Raw genomic sequence first — 27,934 nt, forward strand, 5'->3', positions numbered from 1 at the left:
TGATGTGTCTATATATTTGAACACAAGTTTAAATTGCAAAATATAATCATGTTTCCTACCTTTAATGTTTAATTAATTGCCTTAGACCGAATGAATTTACTTAAATTCCAACGCCTTTGTAACAATTTCTGTTCTTTTGTTTAGTTTTGCAATTTTATTGATGGCGTTGATTCTACTTTTCAACAAACTTTATTACACAAACATGTTTAAAAAAACTTGGAATCAAAGACAATAATGAAAAACATTCTTCATTTTAAGACTGTCTCTTCGAATTTGACGACAAAAGTAGTACCATAATATGTGACAAACTAAATTATTTTGATTTTTTTAATTATTAATATGTTCATGTGCAGTAATACACATGCACCAGCTTCTCCAACATATAGCATATAGTGCCTTTATTTCTCAATTGCTAAGGTATTGCGGAGGTATATCCTTCTTTTCTGACTTCTAAGTGAGCCATCGTAAAAAGAACTGCAAGCAATGCTCATTGGTGACAACTTAACCTAGGCATAAAACAAATTCCTACTTCGTAGGTAAAATCTCCTGCTTACAGCTTTTAAACTGCATGAATTAATGAATATAATTAAATGATCACATAATTTATGCTTCCATGTTACTCGTCCTAGAAAAAACTGGTATTTTTATGGAGTTATCCAGCTCAACAAGGTCAGAAGTATTGGTCAAATTGTTCTAATTATATACAAATAGTTCCCTACCAGTTTTAATTGAATAAATAGATGGCCATAATACATGCAGTTATATATCGGACAAATATTCTTTACTGCAATTTTAGTGAAGTAGCTAATTTATAAATGTAAGGCTCACATATCACTTGGCTACAAATGAATCTATTGTTTTTGCTTTACATAAGAAATTTTTCGTTTTGTCTCATATTTTTGAATAAATCAAAAAAAAATATTGCCTTTTCTTTGAATCAACGTTCCTATATCTCATTTGATTTTTAAGTACATATATGTAAATATATTTTACACATATTTGAACTCATTAACTTTTACTCAATTGCCACAACGCGGTATATAAGTTCGTTCATTGTAAATGGGTATTTGATCATTTTAAACCGTTTTGCTAACATATATGAAATTTATTCTGCTTGAAAGTGTAGACCAAGAATCTTTTATTATCATCACAAGGACTCAGGTATACAAAGCTGTTCCAACTTTTAAATTTGTTTCAATTTTAAAAGTCAACAAAGTCTAGCTTTCCAAACTCGGCAAAAAATGTTTTTAGAAAAAATATAGCTTTGTCCGAATAGTAGTTTCATAGCTGGATCTGCAAAATGTACCACCAAACCTCTTTCAAAACTTTTAACTACTATTCTTTACTTACAACTGTCAAAGAGGGTCTACAGTCCTACCACAATACTTGTTACTCCCGTAGTGGTATTAATTCAATGTGGATCCTGAAAAATTCGAAAGATATTTTGGACACAATAAGTTCAAGACTAATATCTGAATATAATGGCAGTAAAATCTATGATTTTTCAACACTGTATACTTCTATTCCCCATACTCAGTTAAAATCCCGACTTAAAAGCATTATACATCGTTGTTTTTACAAAAAAAATCTCCCCAAAGAACTTGAGATAAAGGATACTACAGACATTGTGAAGTCAGCCTCATATCTTGACCTACACTTACAAATCGATGGTAAAGGAAAACTATTGACCAAACTTTACGACAAAGGTGATGAATTTTCATTCAACTCGGCGGGTGTTTCTATAAAAGCAGAGGACGCTTACCCTACCGATGCACCTGCTCCATGCTCCCAGTTTTTAGTGGAGTCCGAGTTACTCATTTGCTTTTGTTACTTTGTATGTACTATTTTATATACTTCATGTTCTTTGTTGTGTATGTCTGTTTGCCGTGTCTGGTCTTTGTCCCTGGATTACATTCTTGTGATTACCGCTATAACCTTGGTTCCCTTGATTACTCTTTTGCAAAATAATCAGTTTCGAAACCGTTGATTTAAGGTGTATGATCGGCCCATTCGTGTTACACTATTACTTTAACAGGACGTATATTCAGAATTTTAAAGTAATGGTTCGAACAGTTCCATGAATATTTATTTTCCTATCAAGTGATGAATCGTAAATCATTATAGAACAGTTTGCCATAGTGAAACAAATCAAACTGTAACACATTTTAATCAAGTAAGTACACAGCTAAATATTTTAAGTAGAACTCCAGCTAAGAATCATACAAAATGTGATTCATGGGTAAAAAGTCTACATATTTTTATTTTTGATATTTTGTTTGAATTGCCATAGTCAACAGAAATTAACATTCAGTTTTTCATGTAACTCTTGTTCTTAGGAGATAAAAATTATATAGAATGCACTGTAGATTTCAAAATTAAGGGATATAACTCTATAAATGACACCCAAATACAATAGAATCTATTGAATTTTCAATGTTGATTATCTCATAAGAGCAGGAAGATTTGAATGAATAATTACACATTTCATAGTATCGACCCATAAAACAACTTAATTACAAAAATAAAAATATGTAACCTTTTTTGGGGTGTATCACATTTTTCAGATTTTGTATGATTCTTACAAAGACAGTTACTTAATACATTCTTGTTATAATTAAACAATTATAATACTGTTCTATTTCTGTCAGCCAGTGCATTTCAATAAAGTAGCAACAATATCAGCATGGCTTCAGAAATAATGTTTTTTTTGCCTGTGTGCAGAATAAGGATTATGTGAATAGATACAAAATAAGTCATAAAACGTAATTCTACAATATTTCAAGAAAATGTCGGTTGCAATATGTTCATATGTACATGAGCAAATGTATAAAATGTTATACATTAATACTTTTAAAATAATTATATAAAGATTTGGAAAAGCAAAATCATACAATCAAAGGATTTTTAATATAATCAACTCATGTAAAACTAATATGTAACAACACTTTGATAATGAAACAAATCAAAATATAAATATTTATTTATTAAATTAACCATTAAACAAATTACCTGCTTAATATTTTTTATATATCTCATTGTATTTATATTTATTCATTTTTTATTTATAATGAATCAGAGTACATTAACCACAAGTTAATCTATATAAATTATTGACATAATAAGTAAATCCGAATATATATATATCTAGGGTGTCAGTTCAGCAAAACAATATATAAACACAATCATGCATCTGACTGTAGAAATGTTGATCGATGGTTTATCGGACGTAGCGACTCGTTGATTGTTCTTGGTGATAACGTAGGGAAAATCTTATTTACTGTTGCTAGGCTTGCCACACTATTATTCATTCTATTTACATTTTTCTGTCTACAATAATGAAAAAAGTTTAAGACGTGTTTCCGTGTAACCTGTAAGAGGACGACGTTAAAAGCTAGAAAGGAATTAGTGATAGATATATGTCAGTAATCCAAACTCTGGCCTAGACTTGGAACACCTAGCCTGGGGCTAAGTTATCAAATGATTTACATAATAAACTACTAGACCATTCTAAATTTTGTGTATCCAGCAAAGGTGAGTAGTTTTTATCAGTATTTGCATAGTACTTCATCGCTAAAGGTCAAACTGAGATCAGACTCTCAGTGGTTCTAAGGTCATATGTTAAATTCATAATGATATCCGTAATGAAGTTTGTTTTTGTCATCTTTCAGAGAGAGTAATCAAGGGAATCAAGATTCTTGTGGAAATCAAAAGAATGTAATCCAGGGACAAAGACCAGACATGGAAATCACTCACATACTACAAAGAACATAAAAAAAAAACAGAAATAATTTATACAAAGTTACAAAAGTAAATAAGCAACTCGTGCTCCACTAAACACTGGGAGCATAGACTAGGTGCACCGGTAGGGTAAGCATCCAGAGCATTATGATTTATATTTCTTTATCTCAAAACATTTACAATCATTTAAATGATAAAAATTGTTGTGTTTTCAAAAATTCCTTTTTGTTGGATATTAGTTTAGCTGTATAGTCATTACCTTGCGAAAATATGTAAAATAATTTGGTAAAGAATGTCTGTATGCTTGGCGGCGAATTATTTTCCTTTCTCCGTAATACGGGTTTGTTAACTAACAAGTCACATGTACACGCTACTAATTCAAGCGTGTTTTATCATGAATGAGATGTGTTTTTATACATAAAATGAGTATGTTTTTAAATAGGAATATAATACCTCACAGAACGTTGATATTTCTTGAGCGCAACAACAATGATACCAATTATAACTGCAAGAGTGACACTGACAATAACGGGTAACAGAACTATTGTATCTTAAAGAAAGAAGTCTATGTGTATTAGTGACATTTCAAAGACACATTGAGCTCTTGATGGGTCATTGACATTGATAAAAAAATATATACAAATGCAGAATGCTAAAGTTAAAATCGTATTTCTCAACTACTTTAGACTTTATATGAATTTTTTTTCTAACGGTTTAATGAATAAGAAAGGATTTTTGTATTTATTTCATACCTAATCCTTTGTCATCGTCCAGCTTGACTTTTTTATCTTCTGATGGTGTTGAACTAACGACATCCGCTATTACTGTTAAAATACATTGATTAGTTTTATTATGTGCTGATACAGTATATGAATTGCATACTTTTTAAAATGTTTCCTTACATCTTTGCAAAATACTTTCCTCCGAAAAAAGTATTTATTTGATGCTGTTTAAACAAGTACAATTATGAAAAGTTACAGTGTAAAAATTTTAAACGAAAAATAAAATTCTTGCATATCGCTAATCGGTAAATGTACTAAGATTTTCTTATTTAGTAATGTACACTTCTGATCAGCTATAAATTCATTATAAATGTTCATTTTTTTTCAATGACTAGCCGGATTCTGCGATCATACCCTTATGGATAAGCCTTAAGCAATCAAGAAGTTTTATATATTAATTTCCTAACTTCATATGCCATGTCATATTTTTTGCAATCTTCAAAACATTGAGTCATGAAATATTTACTATATCAAATGCTTCTTTAAAAATGTTTTGTGGTGATGTATTGTCTTGATTATTTTCCCCAGTTATCAAAAGTAAACCCGAATACATACATGGAAGCATACACAATGCATGAGTTATCAATACTCGTCTGATTTCATCTAAGGGTCAGATAGATCATTCGATGCATTATTACTGTGTATATTTTCATGTAAATTTGATTATCATCTGGCTAAACTTTGTTTCCATATGCGGTAATAATATGTATTTTCTTACAATCCAACGAAAAGCTGATCATTATATGTCGAATGAAATATTACTTTAATAGATAAAACAACTTTAGAGTTAAAAATTACGGTAAACTAGTAGCTATTAAGAGAAAATCTTACATAAACAGTCCGTGTAGTTAATAGACGCCTCATACTGTGTTGTCAAACCTGTTGGACAAGTAATACAGTGTTGTTCTCCTTCAAGATCTTGAAATGTACCAATAGGACACAATTCACAAAGCCCATCTTTCCAATAGGTCCCAGCAGGACAAAATACTGTTGGCATTATGAAATCGATTATTTATATTGATGGAAGCTTATTGAATTATATTATTTAACTATAACAAATTATCACATATTGAATTTATTGATATACAAATGTATGTTAACGCATTATATTGTGTCTCTAATAGCCACATACAATTAAAATTTAAATAATTGCACTTGTAAAATTTGTGAATCTAACTACTTCAAAGTATCTTAAAACATGTGTGTTTACCACAAACTGCATCATGAGCAATCATTCCAACTGAACATTTAAATCTTGAAGTTAAATTAACTGTTGAGAGACTTGTTTCGAATGTTTTGCCGTTCACCAATACAGTGTAAAAATTTGTGTCGTTTATCATTTGTTGTGTGGTTAAAAGTACGTCCGAGTATTCTTCTAACCATTCCGCTAATCCTTCTGAAACTGAAAAAAAATTAACGTTCATAGGACATTTCCATGAAACACTTTCTATTAAAAATCAAATGAAAATACGTCAATTGTGCAAAAAGAGAAGCAACAACGGACCAATGAACAGACAATTATAACGATCAGACAAAAAAAAAATACTTGACAATACTCATGATACTGTGTATACAGAAGAACATGACATATTTGATTTTACTTTATGGCATGCAGAAATTCAATACCAGTCTCGATTAGTGGCTTCGCTTATTTTGATCTATTTTGAAGGTGTCCTCATATTTGTTTGCAAGGAAGCGGCAAAATGATTTAATGTAGAAGCCAATTTTTACACATTATAAAATTGAGTATTATCCTTAGGAAGAAATCCTTTTGACTCATCGTTGCAAACTTCATGTATTATATTTATGATATCGCGAAATATATATTTGAGGAGCATTAAAATTTTAATCATACCTATTTTTGATTCAAAGAAATCATTAATTTCGTCATCACTAGCACTGGTAAATGACGCATTGTAAGAAACAATCAGCGCTAGGTCCGATGTGGCACGTTTCATCCTTTTCCCAGATTCACATCCGGAGTACTTAACTTCAGCATTACATGTTTGTTTTGAAACACAGTCCAATTTTTTAATCTTTTTACTTAATTCGTCTCTTATACCTGTTTTATCATTACAGGCAGAAGCATCGTACGAAATTGTAAACTTTGTATCAACTTCTTTCGGCAACTTAAATCCTACAAATACAATATTGAAAGTATTAAATATTTATATGCTTTTTTTGTTCTTATAGTTCACTTTCTTTCTGTGAAATCTGTTTTTTTTAAATATACTTCATATCCTAAATCTTTATCACTGTATCAAATGTAATGCAATTATGTATAATTATCAGATGACCGTAAACAAAAATTATATCATGAATGGATGGAAATAGCGCTGCAAACATGTGTATGATTTGATGTTGTTTTGTAGTACAATCTTATTTATAGTATCAAACGAAATCAAATAAAAATTCTTTTTTTTTCTTACTTGTACATTGTGGTAGTTTAGCACTGTTCCATTCAAATGATGTGTTATATCCACATTCATATTTTTCTGGGGGTAAATTTTCAGGTGCAAATATAAAGCCATCTCGACAAGAGACTTTACAAGAGATATGATCTTTACTGTCAGAACAGTTAAATTCATGAGCTCTGTTGGCTCCTGGAATGTCTTCATAAGATGGACAAGCTGCAGAAGTAAAAACAAACAAAAAAAATAAATAAATAAAACAATCATAATTATATTGTCTTTTTACAGTTTTTTTTTCAAAACTTTACATAGTTTTAATTATGAAATTCAGATGAACTCATTTACACCAGGACCCGGACTGCTCATGGATAATGAAAAGAGGTATAAATGTTGTGTCTATACTTTGCTGATATTTAACCATAAAACTAGCCTATGCAAATCCCCACACTGAAATAAAACTGAACATAAGAAATACATAATTTATACCTTTTCACAAATGTAAATGTTTATGTTTTGAATACAAATAGTTTTCATAAAGACAATACGCAAGGTTTTTTAACGAAGTACTTACTTGGACAGCTATATGTCGCACATTCCTGAATATCTGTAGCATTTCCAAAGCAATTCTGTCCATCAATTTCCGGTGTTGGGTTGTCACAAAAGCGGATACGATTTCTTGTTCCATGGTCACAAGATTTAGAGCAATCAGTCCATTCCAACCATGGCGACCATCCCCCGTTTACTACAAAAAAGAAATTTATCCGGACTTTACTTTAAAATTAAGTTTGCATTTACATTAGAGAAAATAATATCCAAGGAATAAATTCGAAAAAAAGTAATACCGCTGTCAGTAATTAGAGTGCAATACCAGAGAGGACAATTTTATTCGGTTGAAGATGTCATAACATTCTTTTCGCTGTTCAATAAATCTGAAGAATGGACGAAGGACTTAAGATAGCATACATGTCGCAGTATCAAAGAACTAAAACCAAACAGGACAAGAACACTTACAAACATGTTCAAGGACTGGGAAGCATGATCCATATATTACACTAAGTGGATTTTTCATGAACTCCCAACCTCAATGATGCTCTTACAAGAATAGTTAAAGTTTATTTTATTATTATTATTATTAAGTAGCAGTCCGCCTAAGAATCATGCAATTTTCACTGAAAGTGATTTATTGATGTCAGATATTTCATCCAAATTGACTTTAAATCAATTGGATATTCAAGAAAAACAATGAATAAAATGAAAAAATGAAAAATGTTTTCACCGTAACCATAGCAACGACCACTCCTTAGCAACCACCAATTTAGTGCCTAATAATCACAAACATGTCACAATTTGAATGTATTTATTTATATCTAATGGTGGAAATTTACCAAATTAAATAATTATATCAATGAAGTGTGTCTTATTGAAAATAATTTACAATAAAATACAAAGCAATTTGATTGGTTAATATCTGGTTACCATAGCAACCAAAATTCTTTATTATTGACAATTTGAAATATACGAAAATAGGCTATGTCCAGACCCGTTTTGCTAACAAGAGCAAGAAGATATTATCCAAATATTTGAATGGATGTGTAGTAGATGCTCTCCACTGAAACATATCAAAAATAAAAATATGTAGCATATCATTGTTTTTTTGCTCATTTGGACCTTAATTCACCCTCGTAAAGACTTTTCTTCCTCTCAACGCTTTTCATACAAACTTTGTCGAGATCATAACTTTTTTGTCTTTTGACCTATACGTCTAATATTTGGTATGTTGGTATATCCTCTCGGGGCAGAGTGTCCGTACCAGAGTGGGTGACTTTTGACCTTGACTTATAACCTCAAGGTCAAATAACATACAAGTTTTGGCAAAATACGATACACAATTTTGTCTGTGCCATTACTTTTTGGTCTTTTTACTTAGATATCTGACCTGTTTAACATTTAAGTAAAGTACAAAATTTTGGCCAAATATCCTACAAAATTTTGTCCGGGCCATAATTTTCTTTTGTATTTTTACTTAGACATCTGATATTTGGTATGGAGTTATGTTTTCTCAAGGCGAGGCATTTGACATTTGAACTTGACCTTTGACCTCATGGTCAAATAACTAATCAAATTTTGACTTGAATGTTAATGAGGAATGATGTCATATGACTGATACAAAATTGTTTTTATTAATTTCTGTATTTTGAGAGAATTCAATCAGACCCAAGAAAAATATTTCTTGTTTTTGTTGATCAACTCTTGACATTATATCCCATTTCCATTTTCAACACCTGTTTTATTTAAATGCATATCTTCTTATCAAAATGTCCCAGGATTACATTCTTTTGATTTCCGCTAGAATCGTGGTTCCCATGATTACTCTTGTAAACATGAACATGTTGGTTCTTGTTTACAGAATATTTCAAAATGTTTTATAATTTTGTTGTTTAAACATAATGTCACAGTACTGTGACTTACTCAACATGGAATTTTATGTCAGAAATTTAGATAAGAACAATTGGAAAATCAACATTTAAGATATATTATAGAAACATTATAAATGGATGACTAGAGGCTTAAGAGAGCCTGAATAGTTCACCTGGTTTACCATTTGCTTATTAGAAAAAATGGCAATGAGATAGGCTAAGTTAAAATTAATAGAATAGTCAAATGCAGGAAATGCTTTTAATAGCATTTTATGACCTGAACCAGAATTTTGCTGAAGGCAACAATTTTTGAATTATTTAAAAACAAAACTCTTCTGACCCCTATGTCCATTTTTAGTATAGGCAGCCATATACATTTTGAATGGATTAAAAAACACTAGTCATTTAAAACACAATACACTAAAGAATTAATATGCTTCATTTCCATTAACTGATCTTAAATGGTTTGAGAGAAGAATATTTTCATAATTGTACATGTACATGTGGAAAAATTAGGAATTGTTTCAGGAGTCATAACTCCTACATTAGTAGACGAATCGTTTCGAAAATGTCGATATTGGTCAATCTTATAATGCTGAACTATATAACCCTCCAAAAAAGGGCAACAACCTTTGAGTTGTTTGCAAAAAATTGTCTTCTGACCAGTATGTTCTATTTGTAGTAACAGGGGTTATGTTTTTGTAATGGATCAAGAATCCCAACATTTATTTTGTGTGGAATACCAAGCAGAACAATTGTTTCTGAGGAGAATATTTTCAAAAGTGTAAATACAAGGAATGCCATAACTCCTACATCAGTTGTAAATATCGTTTGAAGAATTTCGGCATAGGTTTTCTCTTAATCCTTGACAATATTATCTCCTGCCAGAATTTTGCAAGAGGCAACGGGTTTTTTTGTTATTTAACAAAATGCCTTTAGACACCTATGTTCTATTTCTAGTGACGACGGCTATGTTTTTTTTCACTGATCATAAATTCCAACGGTCATTTTGTGCACAATTATCTAGAGGAAGAGAATTTCGAAAATTTGTCGATGACGAGGGACGCCAAGTGGTGGCATAAACTTACTTGGTCTTTGGCAAGGAGAGCTAAAAATAACAAATGTTTGTTTACTGGCCTTTTACCCTACATCTATGACTTGTAGCTGTCTAGAAACTATGTGAGAACCAAACATGGGTAACCTAAAATTATACATTTCATCTTGTCGTGGCATTTAAGAATAAATTGCATAATTGTAAATGCAGAATACTAGTTTATAGTCAACAAGTTTACATGATCTTTCTACTTATTATTGCCCATACATGAAATCAGAAGTAAACTTTAATACAGTCAATGAAATGTAAAAGTTGCAGAAGTTGCAGACTTCGTTTGGATGCTGATTCAATATCCTTGATGCATCCGTATATATATTTAATATTTATATTTAATGAGGTATGATAGAAAAAGTACTAAATCGTGATGTTTTTACAAAAATATACGTTTTTTTGTCTTCTTTGGCATATTCCTTTATATATTTTTCATATTTTCAACTATGTTGGAACACAGACATAAATATGTAGGTAGATTTATATGAGAAATACATTTAGAAGGATCTAGATAAAAAAAGAATTAGAGTGTTAAATCAGGTATAAAAAAATTGCAACAAAAATGAAATTAAAAAAAGATTTTTGAAAATGATTTTTATAGGCATTAGAAAAGATTGCGACAAAATAAAATTTAAAAACGTCATCAATGACAACAGACAACGACAACAAACACAAAGTGATGGCAATAGCTCACACTGACCTTCGTCCCCGATGAGCTTAAATATACGACCAACCTAAATTCTGTTACTCAGAATGTTAGAATGTCAGAATGTACTCAGAAACGCCAGACTTTGATTAATTTAAGTTTTAATTAATCTAAATTAAGTATCATCATATTGGAACAAAATGTAAACTTGACCTGTAACTTATCATTGTGAACTGATCATGTCATTATTTGCAAGCGTTTAGGAACAAGTCCTTATAACGATTATTTCTGTAAATTTTGCTAAGTTCAAGGCCCGTAATATCAGTAAAATCATCGAAGCTTGTATTGTAACTTATCACTTATAATAAAAATCATGTCAATAACTGCAAATGTTCAGGAAAAAAATGTTTGGAAAACGGTTATTTCTGTGAATTTTGAGGAGTACAAAGCCCGTAATTTCGGTAAAAATTATCGAAAAGTAAACTTGACTTTTAACATATCAAGGTGAACTTATTAACCAAACAAAAATATTTTAATATCTGCAAGTGTTTAAAAAGTCCGGAAAACTTAAGATGGACTGATGGACTGACGGTCAGACGGACGGGTCAAACACATTATACCCTGAGCAACTGCATTGCGTGGGGTATAATTACTTAAGCTCAGAGTTCTTCTCCTTTGAAATTCCATAACAGATGTAAAAGATTAGTACTGTTACTGGAGTTACGCACAATCAGGTGATAAAGGGCATACTTTGAGGTGAAATATTGCATGAAATCAGTCATTAACGTACGCCAAAATTGTGTATCGTATTTGACCATAAGTCAAAGGTCATGATCAAAAGTCACACACCTTTGTACATGACACGTAACCTTGACGTGAAATACCCACATACCAAATGTAAAACGGCAAAAATATTTTTACCAATTCTGGTACGCAACACTCCACCTTGAGAGGATGTACCAACATACTAAATATTAGAAGTCTAGGTTAAAAGACAAAAAGCTTTATGGTATGAACAAACTTTGTATGAATGGCGTCAAACTTTGGTATGTTATTTGAGGTCAAAAGTCAAGTTCAAACGTCAACCACCCTTGTTTGTGATGTCTGGCCTTCAGGTTTTATAATCCCATACCAAATATCAGATGTCTCAAAGAAAATACAAAACAATTTTAGCCCAGACAAAATTTTGTATGTCATTTGACCTCGAAGTCAAAAGTCAAGGTCAAAGTTATCCTATCTTGAACATTACACTCTACCTTAATGTGATTTACTTACATTCCAAAAATCAGATATCTTGGTAGAAAGATGAAAAAAAACAATACTTTTTATTTTTGATATGTTTCAGCGGAAAGCACCTACTACACATCCATGCATACATTTAATTAACATCTTCTTGTTTTTGTTAGCAAAAGGGGTCTGAACATAGCCTATTTTCGTACATTTCAAATTGTCAAAATTAAGAATTTTGGTTGCTATGGTAACCAGATCTAAACCAATCAGATTGCTTTGTACTTTATTGTAAATTGTTTTTCCTAAGAAATACTTTTTTGATATAATTATGTAGTTTGACAAATTTCCACCATTAGATATAAAAATTCATTCAAATTGTGATGTTTTTGTGTTTTTAGGCCCAAAATTGGTGATTGCTAAGGAATGATCGTTGCTATGGTTACGATAAAAAACATTTTTCATTTTTTTATATTAATTCTTGTTTTTCCATTAAATCATACAAGCTAATTTGGTTCAAACATCTGTCTGACATCGATTAATCACCCGCTGCATGATTCATAGGTGGACTGCTACTTAACATCCTGCAATCAATTTTGCTAAATGCCAAAAAATCGGTATATCTGTCGTATTATCAGAAGTCTCAAGAGGTTGAGTTGGCTTTGACAAGTTCAATGAAAGTGGGGGCTATTCGTCAGTTTTTCTCTATACAACCCCGTGAATCGAGATTAAATCATAATGTGTACAAACTTACCAATTGCTTTTTCACAAAAATGACCTTTGTAACCGGCATTACAGGAACATGTATAATTGGTTCTGAAGCTTTTACATGTGGCTCCGTTTCTGCAGACGTTATTTGAACAGAAATCAACTGTATTTTCACAATGTTCCCCAGTAAATCCTTTACTACATTTACATGTATATCCACCTATCCCATTTATACATAAGTTTCCATTACTACAAGGACTAGAACTACATTCATCATATTCTGCAAAGCATAGTAGGTTAATAATGTTGGTTGTTAAGTAGTCATAAAAACCGTGTTACAAAGATATAATGTACAATGTACGATATGTACAACAACAAAAAATATCCTTATTTTTCATTTCCGACTTACACTTGTATCCCATAGCTTCATTAGTTTAGCTAAACAGCTAACATTTGCATTTGTAATTTATCTCATACTCGTTTGCTTCAATGTGAAACGGGGGTCAACACTTTATAAATAATTAAAAACTTTAGTGAGCTTGATCACAATTCCCCATGCGCATCCATTTGCGAAAAACTTCTTCCTATACACAATAAAAAGTGGTCGCTCTTTTCTGATTTGTTCAATATTTTATTGATACTAATCATTCACCAAAGTTTGAAGGAATTCTGTCATAAAATGGAGTCGCTCTCCAAACCACAAGCCATATTGATTGATGTTTTACAAAGTCCCGCTCTCACATTTTTTTTTTAGAAATTCGATCCTGTCCAAGATTTTATTGCTAAAATCATTCACCTAAGTTTGGATGAAATACGTGCTATCCAGGCGACAAGAAGTTGTGACTGAAAGCTGGATGGACGGACAAAAGGACAGACTGACAGACGGATAAAAAAATTTAATTAGTTTTAATTACAATCATTTCACTGTTTTAATAATGCTACTTGCGAACATTTAAATTCAATAAACGGTAAAGAATTTAAAAAACAAATTACATTTCTAGAACGTTGCTCACAAGGTGTTCCATTTCTCGTATTGTTATATGTAAGAATCTAAGAATTATAATGTTAAAGAATTAATGACTTCTTTTTGCATCCGTAAAAACATACCATCACATTTTGATTCGGTTGCCTTGATTCCCGTAACAGCTAAGATTTCTGACATTGTAAACATGGAATCAGTCGTATTTGGAAAGCATGTCCTCAATAAGTTATGTGAACTGGTCGGATAAAGAATCAACCCAGACAATTTGAATGCTATAAAAGTAACAAAAATTACTATATAGACTATATGTTATTACATAATGTAATTTAGACATTGTTTGAAAAATGTGTTTCCACTTGAGCTGATAATGTAAATAGTTTGCGCTTGTCTTTTCTTCTATCGTATCATTATTATTATATAAAAGTTGAAAAAAAAAAGATCAATATTGTATTACAAAACGCACTGTTAGTTGGATGAACTGTTAACATATCACCGATGAAAAGTTGTGCACTAGCATTATAACTAAATGCATTTGATAGTTTCAATGATCCATCAATATAGAAATCTAGTTTGCTTTCTTTTTTTGTCCATATAAGTGCAATTTGAATCCAAGTGTTCTCTTTTAAGTATACAACTTGTGCCTTTCTGTTGCTGTAATAAAAATGAAACTAGAATTATGATATACAGCATATTTAATGACTCAATGAGTAAAAATGTAGTGACTGCGGCGCTTTTTTTTATTGAAATGACACACACACAAAAAAAAGCCGGAGTGACAATGTACAAATTTAAGTCTTATGTTAACACCAATATAAAAATATATAAACAAAAACAAACAAGCACATAACAATTACATATAACAAAAAATTCTCTGTTAATTACGAATGAAAGACTACTTTATTGCACACTTTTGTATTTGTTTTGTTTTTTAAATAAATCAAAAATGTCTTTGAAGTTTTTTTTTCTGCACATTTATTTCTTTAATGTATTAAGTCACATAGAAACAAATTAAAATAAAGGTTGAGTATGATAATATGCTTACCGAAATATATTATTTGTTTATTTTATTTCGACTGAGTGTGATGTACACGTATTCTGAGTGTAATGTCTTAAATTTCCATTGAACACTCAAACAATGTTGTAATAAAGTAGTCCTACATAATGTAACTAAAAGCGCAATGCTATCTCACCCTGAATACGAAACCGAACATTCCGATCCTATGGAAAAGGTGAAAGCACCCAAATTCAATGTTGCTATATCATTTGACATATTGGTCGCAAATATCCAAAATAGGAGAGAAAAATCAGCAGAATGTCTTTGTATAGGCCTGAATGCTGTTTGCTCATTTAGAGGTAAAGTAACATCAAAAGCTGGAATAAGAATTGACATACTAGTAATCAAACACATATAAAAATGTCATTAATTTTTAAGCGAAATAAATTGAAAAGATATCCATCGTATGTAGATGAAAGTACATGTAATTTAAGTTCATCTAGCAATATTACTTGGGATCGTCAATGTCAAATTAATTTATGTTATACTCAACTAAAACATAATTGATTTCTTGGTAACTTGTACCACTAGTATCATATAGAATAATGGAGTATAAAGTATCTACTTGTACTTGTAAAAACGCAACACATACCTGTGCAGTTGTTGGAATCGTTTGAACCTGTGGCTATAGTAGACATTCCCTTATCACATTGCTGACACGAAGTTGATCCTTCTGAGGGTTGGTATTTGCCGACTACACAAGGAGAGCAGGGAATTACTCCTGTATTTGAGTAAGATCCTGGTTCACACATTTCTACAGCGCCAGCAAAATAGAAACAAAAATGATTGAGGAGTATATTAAATCAAAACAGATTTACCTACATATTGAATTTGACAGCAGTGATTATCTAAGTACTCAAATGACGACTTTAGTTTTATAATTATAAGTTTTCCTTACCTGTGAAACAATATACCTTCATCTCTTGTATATAGTGTTTATATTTCACGATTGATTCTCTACTCTGGAGCAAGTACTAACTACTCTGATTTCCTTGAATGATATAAATATCTGCGTACAAGACTCCTAAATCAGGGGTATGAGGAAAAGGATCTCAAAAGGTCTTTATCAAATTCTTTTTAGATATCACTCGCTGGTTGAAAAATTCTTCTAAAACAATGAATAAAGATTACTTTTGTAAATTATTCCTTTGCTGATGTGACTACAGATTTACCGATAATGACACTAGCATGCTGGAATGAGCGATATACTCCCAAAGCAATGGAAGAAAGAAGTTCGGCGTCTTATAAAACCTACATTCAAACCATATAATAATAATGTTAGAAATTTATGTAAAATAAATCATTAAAATATCATTATTTTAAGAACTACTATCAATGACATGAAGCAGCGTTAATAGTTTTTCTATAACACATTAAAGTTTAAATCATTTTTCTTTCAGGAAAAAGACCACGATACAAGGATATCAGAGTGTAAAAGATAAGTCCACAATTTTAGAACGCTATCGGTTTTTGTAATAGAGTTTTATATTACCTATACAATCAAAAGGGCTAGTAGATCCCTCTTTTTCAGTAGACATCCCTGGTGGACAGGCGATACATGATATTTTAAATTCTTCATTTTGGTAGGAACCTTGAGAGCAATCTTTACATTGTTCGGAATTTACATCTAGGTATGTTCCAGGGACACAACCACCTGAATTATGTGTTATGAAACAACATTTCATTACCATACAGATATATATAGAATGCTGTGTCTGGTTTTAACACTTGAAATGGTGTGGTTTTCCCTAAAGTCTGGGTTAATATGTTCATAAAAAACAAAGAAAATATATTGTATTTTTCTTTTTTTTTTTCAACACGAAAAAGCGTGTGTGAATGGTAGTTATGAATCAGTGGTATCCTGTCAAGAAAATGTACCTTTTAGCGTGCTAAAAGTATGTGTTACATCATTGTTGATTAGCTTGGTATCTTTTAATCATGAAGTACAATTCGCCAGCTCTTGGCATAGGGTTTAGTTATGTACAAAATCGCTAAATTATATCTAAAAAAATATTTTTAAAAATGGGGTTAAAACTTGAACACGCTTATAATAACTTTCGAACAAAAAACTTACGACAGGAATCAGTATGATAGTCTGGTACTAAGCCTTGGAGGCAATTAAAAGAGCTATAAGAATAGTCGAAATTAGGTGTTTGCCCGTTGTAATCAATAGTGCCATTGTTGACGATTTTTTCAATTTCCTTATTCACAAGGACAATATTGTCATCATTGTACCAATAATCACCATCTAACAACCATTTCATCTCAAGTCTAAAAGATATCTTAATTTCATTGGATGCCCTCTTAAATCGATAGAAGTTGTACCACCGCAGTTGCTCCCGTTTCCGTCTTCCAGTTGTTGGACCACAAGACACAGTAATGTCACTAATTTTACAATCTGACTGACAGGTACTTGACCAATTCTTCTGGTTTGCTAAATCGTTCATTGCGGATTCAAACTTATCTTTTAGAAATATTTGTGTTCCCATATCATTACATTCTCCAGAATAATAGTAAACAAGGTCTCCGTCAGTAACAACTAAGTTCGGATTTCTTTTCTCTAAAAGACAACGTGTATTAATATTCTATAGTTTATCATTTCTAGCCATTCAATATATGTAAATGTTTGTCTTTAAATTTTGAATTGTATATTCAACATAATTTATAATTTCAAAGATATTAGTTTTTTTTCCTACTAAAACATAAAGATAACCCCTTTTTTGATAAAGAGGCAGAAAAAACTACGAGATACACTAGGCGTAGAAGATATGTGCCGGGAGATTACACCAAGGGTGCCACCAATGCAGTTTTCCATTGTCTTGCACCAATGTGTGTTTTCATGTGTCTCCCTATAGTAAACTGTGAAATTTTGCGATTGATAATGTCTACTAAAAAACTTGTTTATTTTGGAATAAACTTTAAAATTTCCCGACGCAACTAATTTGATGAAATGTATCACAGTTATTTGACATATTAGTCATATAACAAAAGGTTTGTTTAATGCTCTTAGGCCCTTTAATGTAAGTTGTTTTATTGGCCCTGAAATATTAACGATAAGTACTTGTGCAGTTAGGAGGCAGTCCGGGAAACCACTCCTGGTTGTCGTCACATTCATATTGTGCATGAGGTTTTAAAGGAGGTTGGAATTTCTCATTACAAGCCATTGTACAGACTTCATGTCCCATAACTGTCGAACATGTAAGTGCTCCATTAACAGGAGGGGGCAGAGGTGGACATTCTGCATTTAAGACAACAAAATAGACATAAAAATGTTAACCTGTTAAGGAAGTTATGAATTTATGTTCTTGTCTTGTTAACAGTTTGATTATTAATCGTGAGATAGGCTTACAATTTTCAATGATATTTTTGTACAAGCTGTATCAATGTGGAACAAATTTAAGATGAACGATTTAAAGGAAAAATTGCGTATCGTAATTTTGCTATTGTATTAAAAAATATTCACAAAAAAAAACTTACTTAGACGCTCGCAAAAAGTTTCGATATCATTTGGCCAAGCCCATCGACCATGGAGACCAGTCTCGTCTAATTCACAAGTTACACTTTTAGCACCTTTCACAACATATGTCATGAAGCAAGAAAAGAAGCACGTAGAACCGTATGTGTATCCTGTAGGGCATCTCACGTTGAGAAAGCTATCTGCTGGCAATAATGGGTCACATGATATTGCTGAATAAAAAATTATTTTCATCTCATGTTCATTTAAAATCACCAGTATCTTTAACACAAAGTACATTCCTGATTAGAATAAGATTATCATTTAAAATTGATTTTAGAAAATTGTTTAAAAATGTTTAATTTACACTATTCTAAATATCAAAAATATCGAAATAACTTTTTAGAAGTATTGCAAAAGGTTTCCGTACCTGTCACACTAACAATTGATGTACAAATCGACGTCAGGCCTTGCCCATCTTTTGCCTCATGGGAAATCGTGTAAACACCTACCGGAAAATTAGATCCTTGGGGAAGTCCAAGTTTTTGTGTAACTACAATATCAGTAGAAATCTGTTTACTACAGGATTGTTGATGTTGGGAATTATCACTTGCTGCTGGAGTGTCCCACGTTACATTTGAAGCACTCGATTTTCCTCTATCGGCGTATTTTGTTATAATCAAAGGACATTCGTCAAACGTCGGTGGTTCAGAATCTAGAAAAGTTATGAATAATTTCCACATTGATATTGCTTATCATAAAAAATATGTTAGCTCTGTGTAACATGCTTTTGTTCACTATTTCCCTCGCATAATGCGTATTCTAGACCCCAGTGCTCCCAACATAAATCACTCTTAGATTTGTTTAAGGTGTTGATACATATTGTTTATTTAGAGACACGAAACTTTCACTCTTATCCCGTATTTATATAATTTGATATGAACGCTATCAAAATGCGTAAAGTACATTTTTATAACATTTAAATCAAATTGTATACCAAACTATCTTTGTACTTTATACCTTTGCATTCTAATACTGTATTGTAACCGTCCCATTTTTCGCCATTGCATTTCAGAAATCGACTTAGCTGTGTTTCATATCCGGAATCGCAATTTGGAAAACACACTGACTCGTAAGCATAATCGTCATTGCTGCATAGAAATTCACCATTGCAAAGAGTCCCAGGTGCCTTGCATGTTTTCTCTGTGCAAAGATTTAAAAAAGTAGAAAAAAAAGCTTACAAATTGAGGCAAATGTTCACAATAAAAGATTAAAATTAGTGGTGATAACAACTATCAAGTAATAAACCATGTTCAGTATTCATATGAGGATATAACAAAGACCTATTGAATATTTGACTGTATAAATGTTATTAAACATTGCACATATCGTTTGGCATTCTACCTTATTAACTAATCCGAACGGTATGCTTTTCACTCTAAATAACACCATGGCTGTAATACGACTGAGAAGGGATTTACATAATATGGAACCCCATTTTCAAAGCCTTCGATCTCATCGCTTTAAAATAGGTTATACTAACACTGGGATGTAAAATTGTGTGGGCAGATTCAATTGTTATCAAAGTATTGGGCATTTGTATTCATTCCAAGAGCAAGTATACTTACTTTTACATTCGATTTTCCCATCTGTAAATGATGTTCCTGCACATTTCTTCATCTTAACACTGTCAGCAGTAAGTTCATACCCATCATCACAGTAGAAATTACATATTGTTCCGTGAATTCTATCCACCCTATCACATACTGCTCGACCATTGCGTACATATAAACTTTGGAGACAGTACTGGACTAAAAGAAAAACAAATTTTAGCAGCTTAAAAAACCCTACATGAATCATCATTAGTTAAACAAATGTATTATTAAATGAATGATAACGCAGAATTAAAGTCCGTTGTCTTAAGAAGCAAGTAACAAATTCAAGCTCCATTTTGTTTTTTCAGGAAAAACTTCTTGAATGATTTTTTTTCTATTTCTATTTAAAATTAAATCTAATAATTCGAAAGAGTTATTCTTTTAGTGTAAATGTTTTATTTAATGATTACATTTCATAATGTTTATTCCTGACAAAATATCATCATCATTATTATTGTTATCAACAAGTGTTGCAAAATCAAATACTAAATAAACGATGAAAATTAATAAGTATTCAAGGTATTTATTTTTATCTATAGCAAGCATTATCTGCTAGATATAGAACAAATAAGAAGGGTCGAAATTGGAAGGTTTTGATGAGGTATTTCTAAACTTGTATTGCAGACATTTACCGATGACACGGAATTTAATGGTACAAAAATCTTTGTTTCCATGTGTGTCGGTGGCTGTATACTGTATTGTATGATATCCATGTTCAAACTCTGAACCTGAAGCTGGATGTCCACCACTAACTCTGATATAAATTAGCATTCTTGGTTATGGATGTCTAATTTGAATTGCATAGTTTCTTATGTTAAAGTTGATTTACAATATCAAAAGACGGAAAATAAGTTGATCAACAAGTCAAAAACAAGGACCAAACTAAACAGAAAACCATTGAAAGTAACTGTTAAATTTAATTTCCACCAATATAAAAGCAAAATTTATAATCAGGAGTACTGAAAGAGTTAACAAAAGCTGTACCCTTTATGAAAGAATTTGACTCGCATTGCAACACATCTTATCTATAATTATTAACAGTGAGTTCTAGACCAATGTAGGCCATAAGATTCCTCTTCTGTCAATACTTAAGCGTAAGACACTCTACAGATGATATCTGTTCTGACCTCACAACTGCATGTCAGAAGATCCGGCTCTAGGGCAGTTATGAATATGTCATAGAACAATACTAAAGCAAAGTCTTCTGAAAGTTCTACTAGAGCTGACTCATACGCTGTTTTTAAAGCGCAAAAGTATCGTTCTTGTCGGTACCTACTTCAATTTTGAGTTACACGGATACTTTGGGAAAACAAACGGATAGTTCGGGGTACATGTGTCAAGATTTGGCATGTTGCAATTGTTTAAAAATTCTCCCAGTCTAACCAATAACTCAAACTATTACACTGTAACGGTCCACTATTGGCACCATGTACCACCATAACCCTGTTCCAGAGGCTGAAAGGATGTTGCCACAGATGAAAGGAAAATTGACAGTTCTGAATGAAAAGTCATCACGTTTGTCGTAACGTTTGATCGATGTAGATGTGCATAATTACAGTCAGAAGACTCTAAAGGGAGATAATTCATTACATGTTTAAAACTTGTAAGCACAATTCCGCCTAAACCGCTCAAAGAACTTTGATGTTATCAAAAACGGTTGTGTATCATATGCAGATGTCCATGAAGGGTTATAAATACTGTTGGGTGACTCAATAGGGAGATAAATCAAAATTAAAGGTTTTACTTTTGAGTCCATTTAAAGCGTGGGTATTCTCTTTTTGAGATTGCTCACAGATTTCTAGTTAAAAGTAGTCCTTTAATAATATTAGAAAATGAATTTTTAATATAACAAAATGAATTTTTAATATAACAAAATGAATTTCCAATTTAAAAATATTTCTGATATTAAAAAATGATTTTGTAAAACCAAAAAAGAATGTTTTCTAAATAATTTTAATATTACAAATTTCATTTTCTAGTATTACAAATTCGTTTTCTTATACAAATGGATTACACTTTTGATTTCTAATATAACAAAACCCTTTTTTATTATTGAAAAAATTAATTGTATTTCTAATATTGTAAAACCACTTTTAATATTAGAAATTGATTTTTTTTTAATATAAAAAAAATCTTGTTGTAATATTAAAAAATGTGACCAATTTCACAATATTGTAAAGTGATCTTTATATTACAAATTCAATTTGTAATATTACTAAATCAGGAATTTGTAATATTAGAATATGATTTTTTTTTAAATATTACAAAATGAATTTTTGATATTGAAAATGTTTTCTGATATTAAAAAATGATTTTGTAATATTAAAGAAATTATTTTCTTTATTACAAAATATCGACTTTTGTCCACTTTGGTTTGCTATAGAATTTCGATTATACCGATCATAAGTTAAACTTTAAGTTACGAAATCCGCAGAAAATGGTTCAACAAATGACTGAATATTATAAAAGGAAATGTGTATTTATACACCTAATAGCATCTCCCTCTGGGTCACTGTAAGTAGGACTAGACCATGTTACGATTGCAAACTTATCTAATGGAGCTGCAAATACATCCTTTGAAGGCTGTGGTGCAGGACATGTAATTGATGGTGGACGATTCACTGAAAAAAGTCAGAACTAACTGCATACATTTCTTTAAATATTGAAAAAAAAACAACAGTAACCTTGCTTCTTATGCTTTAATCAAGCTAACTGTTATGACAGCATTCCATTACCATTATAATATACAAATTACTACTTTTCTGATTAGCTAAATGTTGGATTATTGTTCGAAAATATCTCCTGCAGTTTAATTTAGTCAAATTTTTAATGTAAATGCATGACTTGAATGTCAATGCAATTCTCTACATCAGTGTTTTGATTAAAACAATATTGTCGACATATAACTGTGCCATTTTTTGTTGACCAATCCAGATCACTCTGTTAATACGATGATTGATCAAGCGCATAATAAACTAAAATCAACATATCTTATAAGGTACTTTGCTATAAGGCTATAAGTTTACCTCTGATTTCAACATTCGAAGATGAACAACCAAAAATGAAACAAGATGTGCGTGACAGTGTATTTCCAACAAACCCACTGACTGTCTTTACAGTTTTTTTAACTCCGTCAAATACTTTATTTCCAAGATTTACAACTCTCTTTAAAGGTTTGGTGAACCTGGATAGACGAAATCCTCGTTTTCGCCTCACTGTAAAAAAAATACTGATTGTGTTACATTCCTTTTTTTTTCAATTTAGTGATTATAGTTCGGATTTCTGTTCGGAACGTTTGTATAAAGGGGTCATAGAACTTGTTTTATAAAAAAAAAATGCTTCCACAATTGTCAATACAGATAGTAAGCAAATCACCGGCTATTTAAAAATACATTATCTTCAACACATATTTTCAATGTCGGTATAAGGACGTTAAAACGGTCGATTCTCAGAAAATGGAACGATGATAAAACGACGATTATAGTATTATTTAAAAAGACGCGAAAATAGTTATAAGATGCATTTGATATATATATAACATATATTCCTTCTTTGCCATTAATCATTACTTTTAAGTTAATGGGGTGAAGTGGTTCATCATTAGTTCTGCATACCTGAATTTTTACTATTCTGTTCAAACCAGTAACCATTCATACAATATAATTGTTTTTTTATGCCTTTCATATCTGTGTACATACAAGTTCCCCTGTGCTTTATGATACCTTGCTTCGAAGGAACATTACACTGTATTTGATAAGTCTGGTATTGTTCAAGGGAACAAGCAGATGGATTAATCGATTCCTGTCAAAATATGCATGCTGTACAAATAAGTTCTGAAGTAACCGTTAATTTTAAAAACTATCTCACTAAACGAATTCAAAACACTGCATGTACGACTTTTGTCTGTTCAGATATCAAGGTTATAGCCAAGGTCAAGAAAGCATTCACCTTTCATCAGAAAACACGTAATTTCCATAATTCAGTCAAGAAAACATAATTCAATGAATAATCATAGGGAACGCAAATGTATAATCCTACAGGAATGTTGAGTATTTGCAACAAACTATCCAGTTTAAAAATGGAATTGATTATATATTTCCTCATTTCTAAGCGAAGGTATATTTCGACATAATGCTGCAATAACTTTTAAAACTTTAAAAAATATTTTACATGACATATGTACATATATAATTTTTACAGAACCAACAATACTGTTTTTGAATGAGTAATGCAGCGTAAACAGCCATTCGACAATCAAAGTTTAAAGTATAAATCTGAGAAAATCTTTTTTTTTCAAATTGAATGAAAAAATAGATTTATCTCTTCTACAATTATAGTATAAACGAGAATCATTCTTTATTATTAAAAACAGCATGTTTCTTACTTCGCTTTATGTAACCGAAGTTTTAATGCATGCTATCAATTCTATCAAAACTTTATACGAAATTACAAACTTTATTATATCAAAACATATCATCGTGTACATATCTATAACGAAAAAAAGTGGTTAATGCGAGAATGTCCAAATTCGTAGTAAAAATATAGCCGGCAAGTCAAAAAACACACAGACAAAAAAAAGAAATACAGAAAAAATTCAGCCAAAATGATATACAGAAAAAAGAATTCGCAATAAAAACTTTTCGAGATTTTTGTTTTAATTAGAAGGAAAAAATTAAGAGTGAATCAGAATTTGTTCCCATGCCTAAACCCATTTTCTATAACCACAATTATTAATGACATTATGTAAAAAGATCCGTATATTCTCTATTTGGTACAGATAACAGACAAATTTGATAACCTTAAAATGTCAAACTGATTATTTGCATATAGATAGTAAGCAACATTGATATTTTTTTAAAAGACATCAGTTTGACAGTTACATTACATATCAACATATTCATTGACATGTTTCGCTAAAGACTTAAACAAATATAAATGCAAACAAAAATTAAAAAAGAAACATAACAAAACCAATCATCAAACATATTGTAAACCAAACCAAACAAACAAACAAAATCAATACATGAACAAACAGAAAATATCACTTGATATTTAATTGCAAGTTAAATGTATTGTTGATCTGATATCATGTTCTATAAGTCAACACCACTTACCGCTGCTTCCAGTAGACCTGTTTCCGCATTTAAGCTGCCTATCAATATCAATGAAATCAATTCTCTCGCAAAAATCATTCTTCTTAGTCTAAAAGTACAAAAAAAAAAATAAGAAGCACCCGCTAAATGTAAGCTTCAATTTGAATAACTCATTGGCGAATCGTTGATTGAGTGGTCTACACTTAATCATTTATATTTATTTAAAATAATCATAACAGTCTATCATCTTTCTTTTTGACCATTACAAACTTATTCTAATACTTAAGATAATTTCGTACAGTTACATTTAATATGAGGATAATTCGATCATCTTACCTACAGGTAAAACGACCCAGATTTTGTTGAATCCTTATAAGCCAGGAAGTCAGAAAATGTGTTGAACCTTCTACTACACGTGTAAGTGATTACGTATTCATGTTTATAGGCGTTTTAAACAACAAGTGAAGTAGAAAAGCAGATATCTATCAGAAGACTTCTTTCCTATCAATATAGGTTTACATTATACATTATAAAGACACTTCATCCAAACACAAAAGGTATTATAATCAAGAGGTATTGACAAAACTAATCATTAATACATAAAATCGTAAAACTTCATAATACTGTAGCTCCTCGAATATTCTGTTTTAGCCGAAGCCTTGATGTCCCATGTCACATGACAAGCCCAGTCCCTTCAGGACCACACATATAAGTGTTTGAGCCTCCGAAACTAAGAGACAGACTACAAAATTTAATACTATGATGCTGATTTCTCAAAATACGGGAAACTCAGGCAACAGAACTTTACATTGTCCAAAAAACAATCTTACTTTGTGCAAAATAATTTGGAGACTTATCAAAATAAGCAGATAATGCAAGAAATACTACTACTTGTTTATGATATATTTTGGATGATTAGTTAGTCAACAAATAAGGGCAATAATTGTCCACCTTAAAATGCTGGTATTTTATACATTTACCTAAACTTAAGAAAGGCAATTTGTCTTTAAATAAGAACAATTCAAAAGAAAGTTTGATCTTTCATTATACATTATGATGACACTTATAAATACACCGACTAGCTCAGTTGCTTTTGTTACTTTGTATGTATGATTTTAGTTACTTTATGTTCTTTGTATTGTATGTCTGGTCTTTGTTCCTGGGTTACATTCTTTTGATTACCGCTATAAGCTTTGTTCCCTTGATATCGGCAATACGTTTTCGGCAAGTGAAATATAATTTGAGATCATTAAACGGGCTTTCAGGGGCTCTCTATACATTTTAACTAACCATTGTACACGAATATGCTGCCCATGGAATAAAGTCGTCATGTAAAAAGTTCTGCGATCGTCCTTATGATTTGTTTGACCGTTGTAAAGGGTAATATTTTGTTATACATTTTCTTCCAAAAACTTGACCTAGATTAAAGTGCAGTTCTTGCGGTCCGATTCTTGTGTTGAGATTTTGATGTGTATGTGCGTATTAGTTGTTCTTGCTCTTCCTTTGTTGTTGCTTCTACTTCGGAAATATTAAATAAGTCTACAACTGTAGTTTACCAGCAATGATATATATTTAGTAACAAAGGTGTGTTTGCCATTCACCAGGAAAGTCGGGGAACCTTCATTATCCTGCCTAGGAAAAACACGTTGATACTTCAGCGTAAAACAACGTTTTTTATCATATTAACTCAAACTCAATTGTTCATGACATGGAAAATTTTTATTTGTAAAATTTTAAACGAGGAATGAAACAAAACCAATTCCACATTTTTGTCAACTTAAAAAAGTGCAAAAAATGGAAATTATTGGAAGTTAACACTTACAGTCGATGTACAAAAAAATTTTGCGCTGAAGAAAAAAAAAAGTAGTATTGGACCAACAAAAAGTATTCAATAGTCACCAATAGGAAATAAAACGAAATCTTTTACATGTTTTATAACTACACAACATTTCAAGAATATGCCTGAATAACGAGAGTCAGGACTTCTGGATAAAAAGTTCATAAATCATGTGGATGTATTAGATACCGTAATGAATGTATAGTCTTTCTGTTTATTTATATCTACATACATTTTTGTAATATGATTCATGTAATGAATTAACTAACATAAGAGTATGAAATACTAGTAAAACGAAGTGTTAAGTTTTGTATCTTTAAAGTAACTGAATACGTTTTTGAAGAAGTATAATTTATCTGTTAAATATGATGTGATCTGATATTTAAATAACAAATTGCCCATTTTTTCTTTGAAAGTAAATTAGTCTGTACATACCATGTTTTTGAAAATAGACATTCAATGCTAATCTACCAGACTTAAATACAAGGAAAATGAAAATATTATATAGTTCCTATTAATCTTGAAATATCACTTTCTTTTGTTAACAAAATAACCTTCGCCAAATCAAATCGAACGGTATTGTACTGTCATAAATCAAACTTTTATTATTTATAGACTTTTTTTCTATTTTTTTTTTCTTTGACAGATTGATACTTTTGTTTAAAATATTGTAAGCAATGGAAAAATGTGTAATACACAGGCAAATGTGCTACATATAATAATCATATGGTAATCATATGACAATCATATTATATTTAACATATGGTCATATGATTATCATATGATTCTCATTGTTAATTTTGGCTTGAAAACATATGACTATCA

General features: G+C 31.0%; 1 protein-coding gene across 3 annotated transcripts; it reads right to left on the minus strand.

The window, feature by feature from the left end:
* Nucleotides 1-2,151: 2,151 nt before the first annotated feature.
* On the minus strand, nucleotides 2,152-27,585 carry LOC148620395 (uncharacterized). 3 transcript variants are annotated; one of them, XM_088581240.1, is made up of 26 exons: nucleotides 27,545-27,585; nucleotides 25,294-25,381; nucleotides 23,794-23,980; nucleotides 23,206-23,394; nucleotides 22,668-22,800; nucleotides 20,812-20,933; nucleotides 20,153-20,335; nucleotides 19,545-19,727; nucleotides 18,955-19,239; nucleotides 18,548-18,757; nucleotides 18,132-18,308; nucleotides 17,145-17,630; nucleotides 16,563-16,724; nucleotides 15,663-15,824; nucleotides 15,207-15,387; nucleotides 14,480-14,667; nucleotides 14,142-14,288; nucleotides 13,081-13,314; nucleotides 7,503-7,673; nucleotides 6,950-7,150; nucleotides 6,376-6,657; nucleotides 5,731-5,922; nucleotides 5,352-5,507; nucleotides 4,491-4,562; nucleotides 4,192-4,288; nucleotides 2,152-3,327 (listed from the first exon to the last, which is right to left on the minus strand). In XM_088581240.1, exons 2-26 carry the CDS (start codon nucleotides 25,369-25,371, stop codon nucleotides 3,183-3,185), a joined length of 4,623 nt encoding a protein of 1,540 aa, XP_088437366.1. In that variant the 5' UTR covers nucleotides 25,372-25,381; nucleotides 27,545-27,585; the 3' UTR covers nucleotides 2,152-3,182. The 3 variants fall into 3 exon arrangements, with proteins under 3 accessions (XP_088437366.1, XP_088437365.1, XP_088437367.1); XM_088581239.1 differs by lacking the exon at nucleotides 27,545-27,585 and adding an exon at nucleotides 25,609-25,720; XM_088581241.1 differs by lacking the exons at nucleotides 18,132-18,308; nucleotides 27,545-27,585 and adding an exon at nucleotides 25,609-25,720.
* Between the last annotated feature and the right edge of the window lie 349 nt (nucleotides 27,586-27,934).

This window comes from Perna viridis, chromosome 4, assembly GCF_037379345.1.
Source record: "Perna viridis isolate PV_CMFRI_1.1 ecotype Kerala chromosome 4, ASM3737934v1, whole genome shotgun sequence".
NCBI classification, from domain to species: Eukaryota; Metazoa; Mollusca; class Bivalvia; order Mytilida; family Mytilidae; genus Perna; species Perna viridis.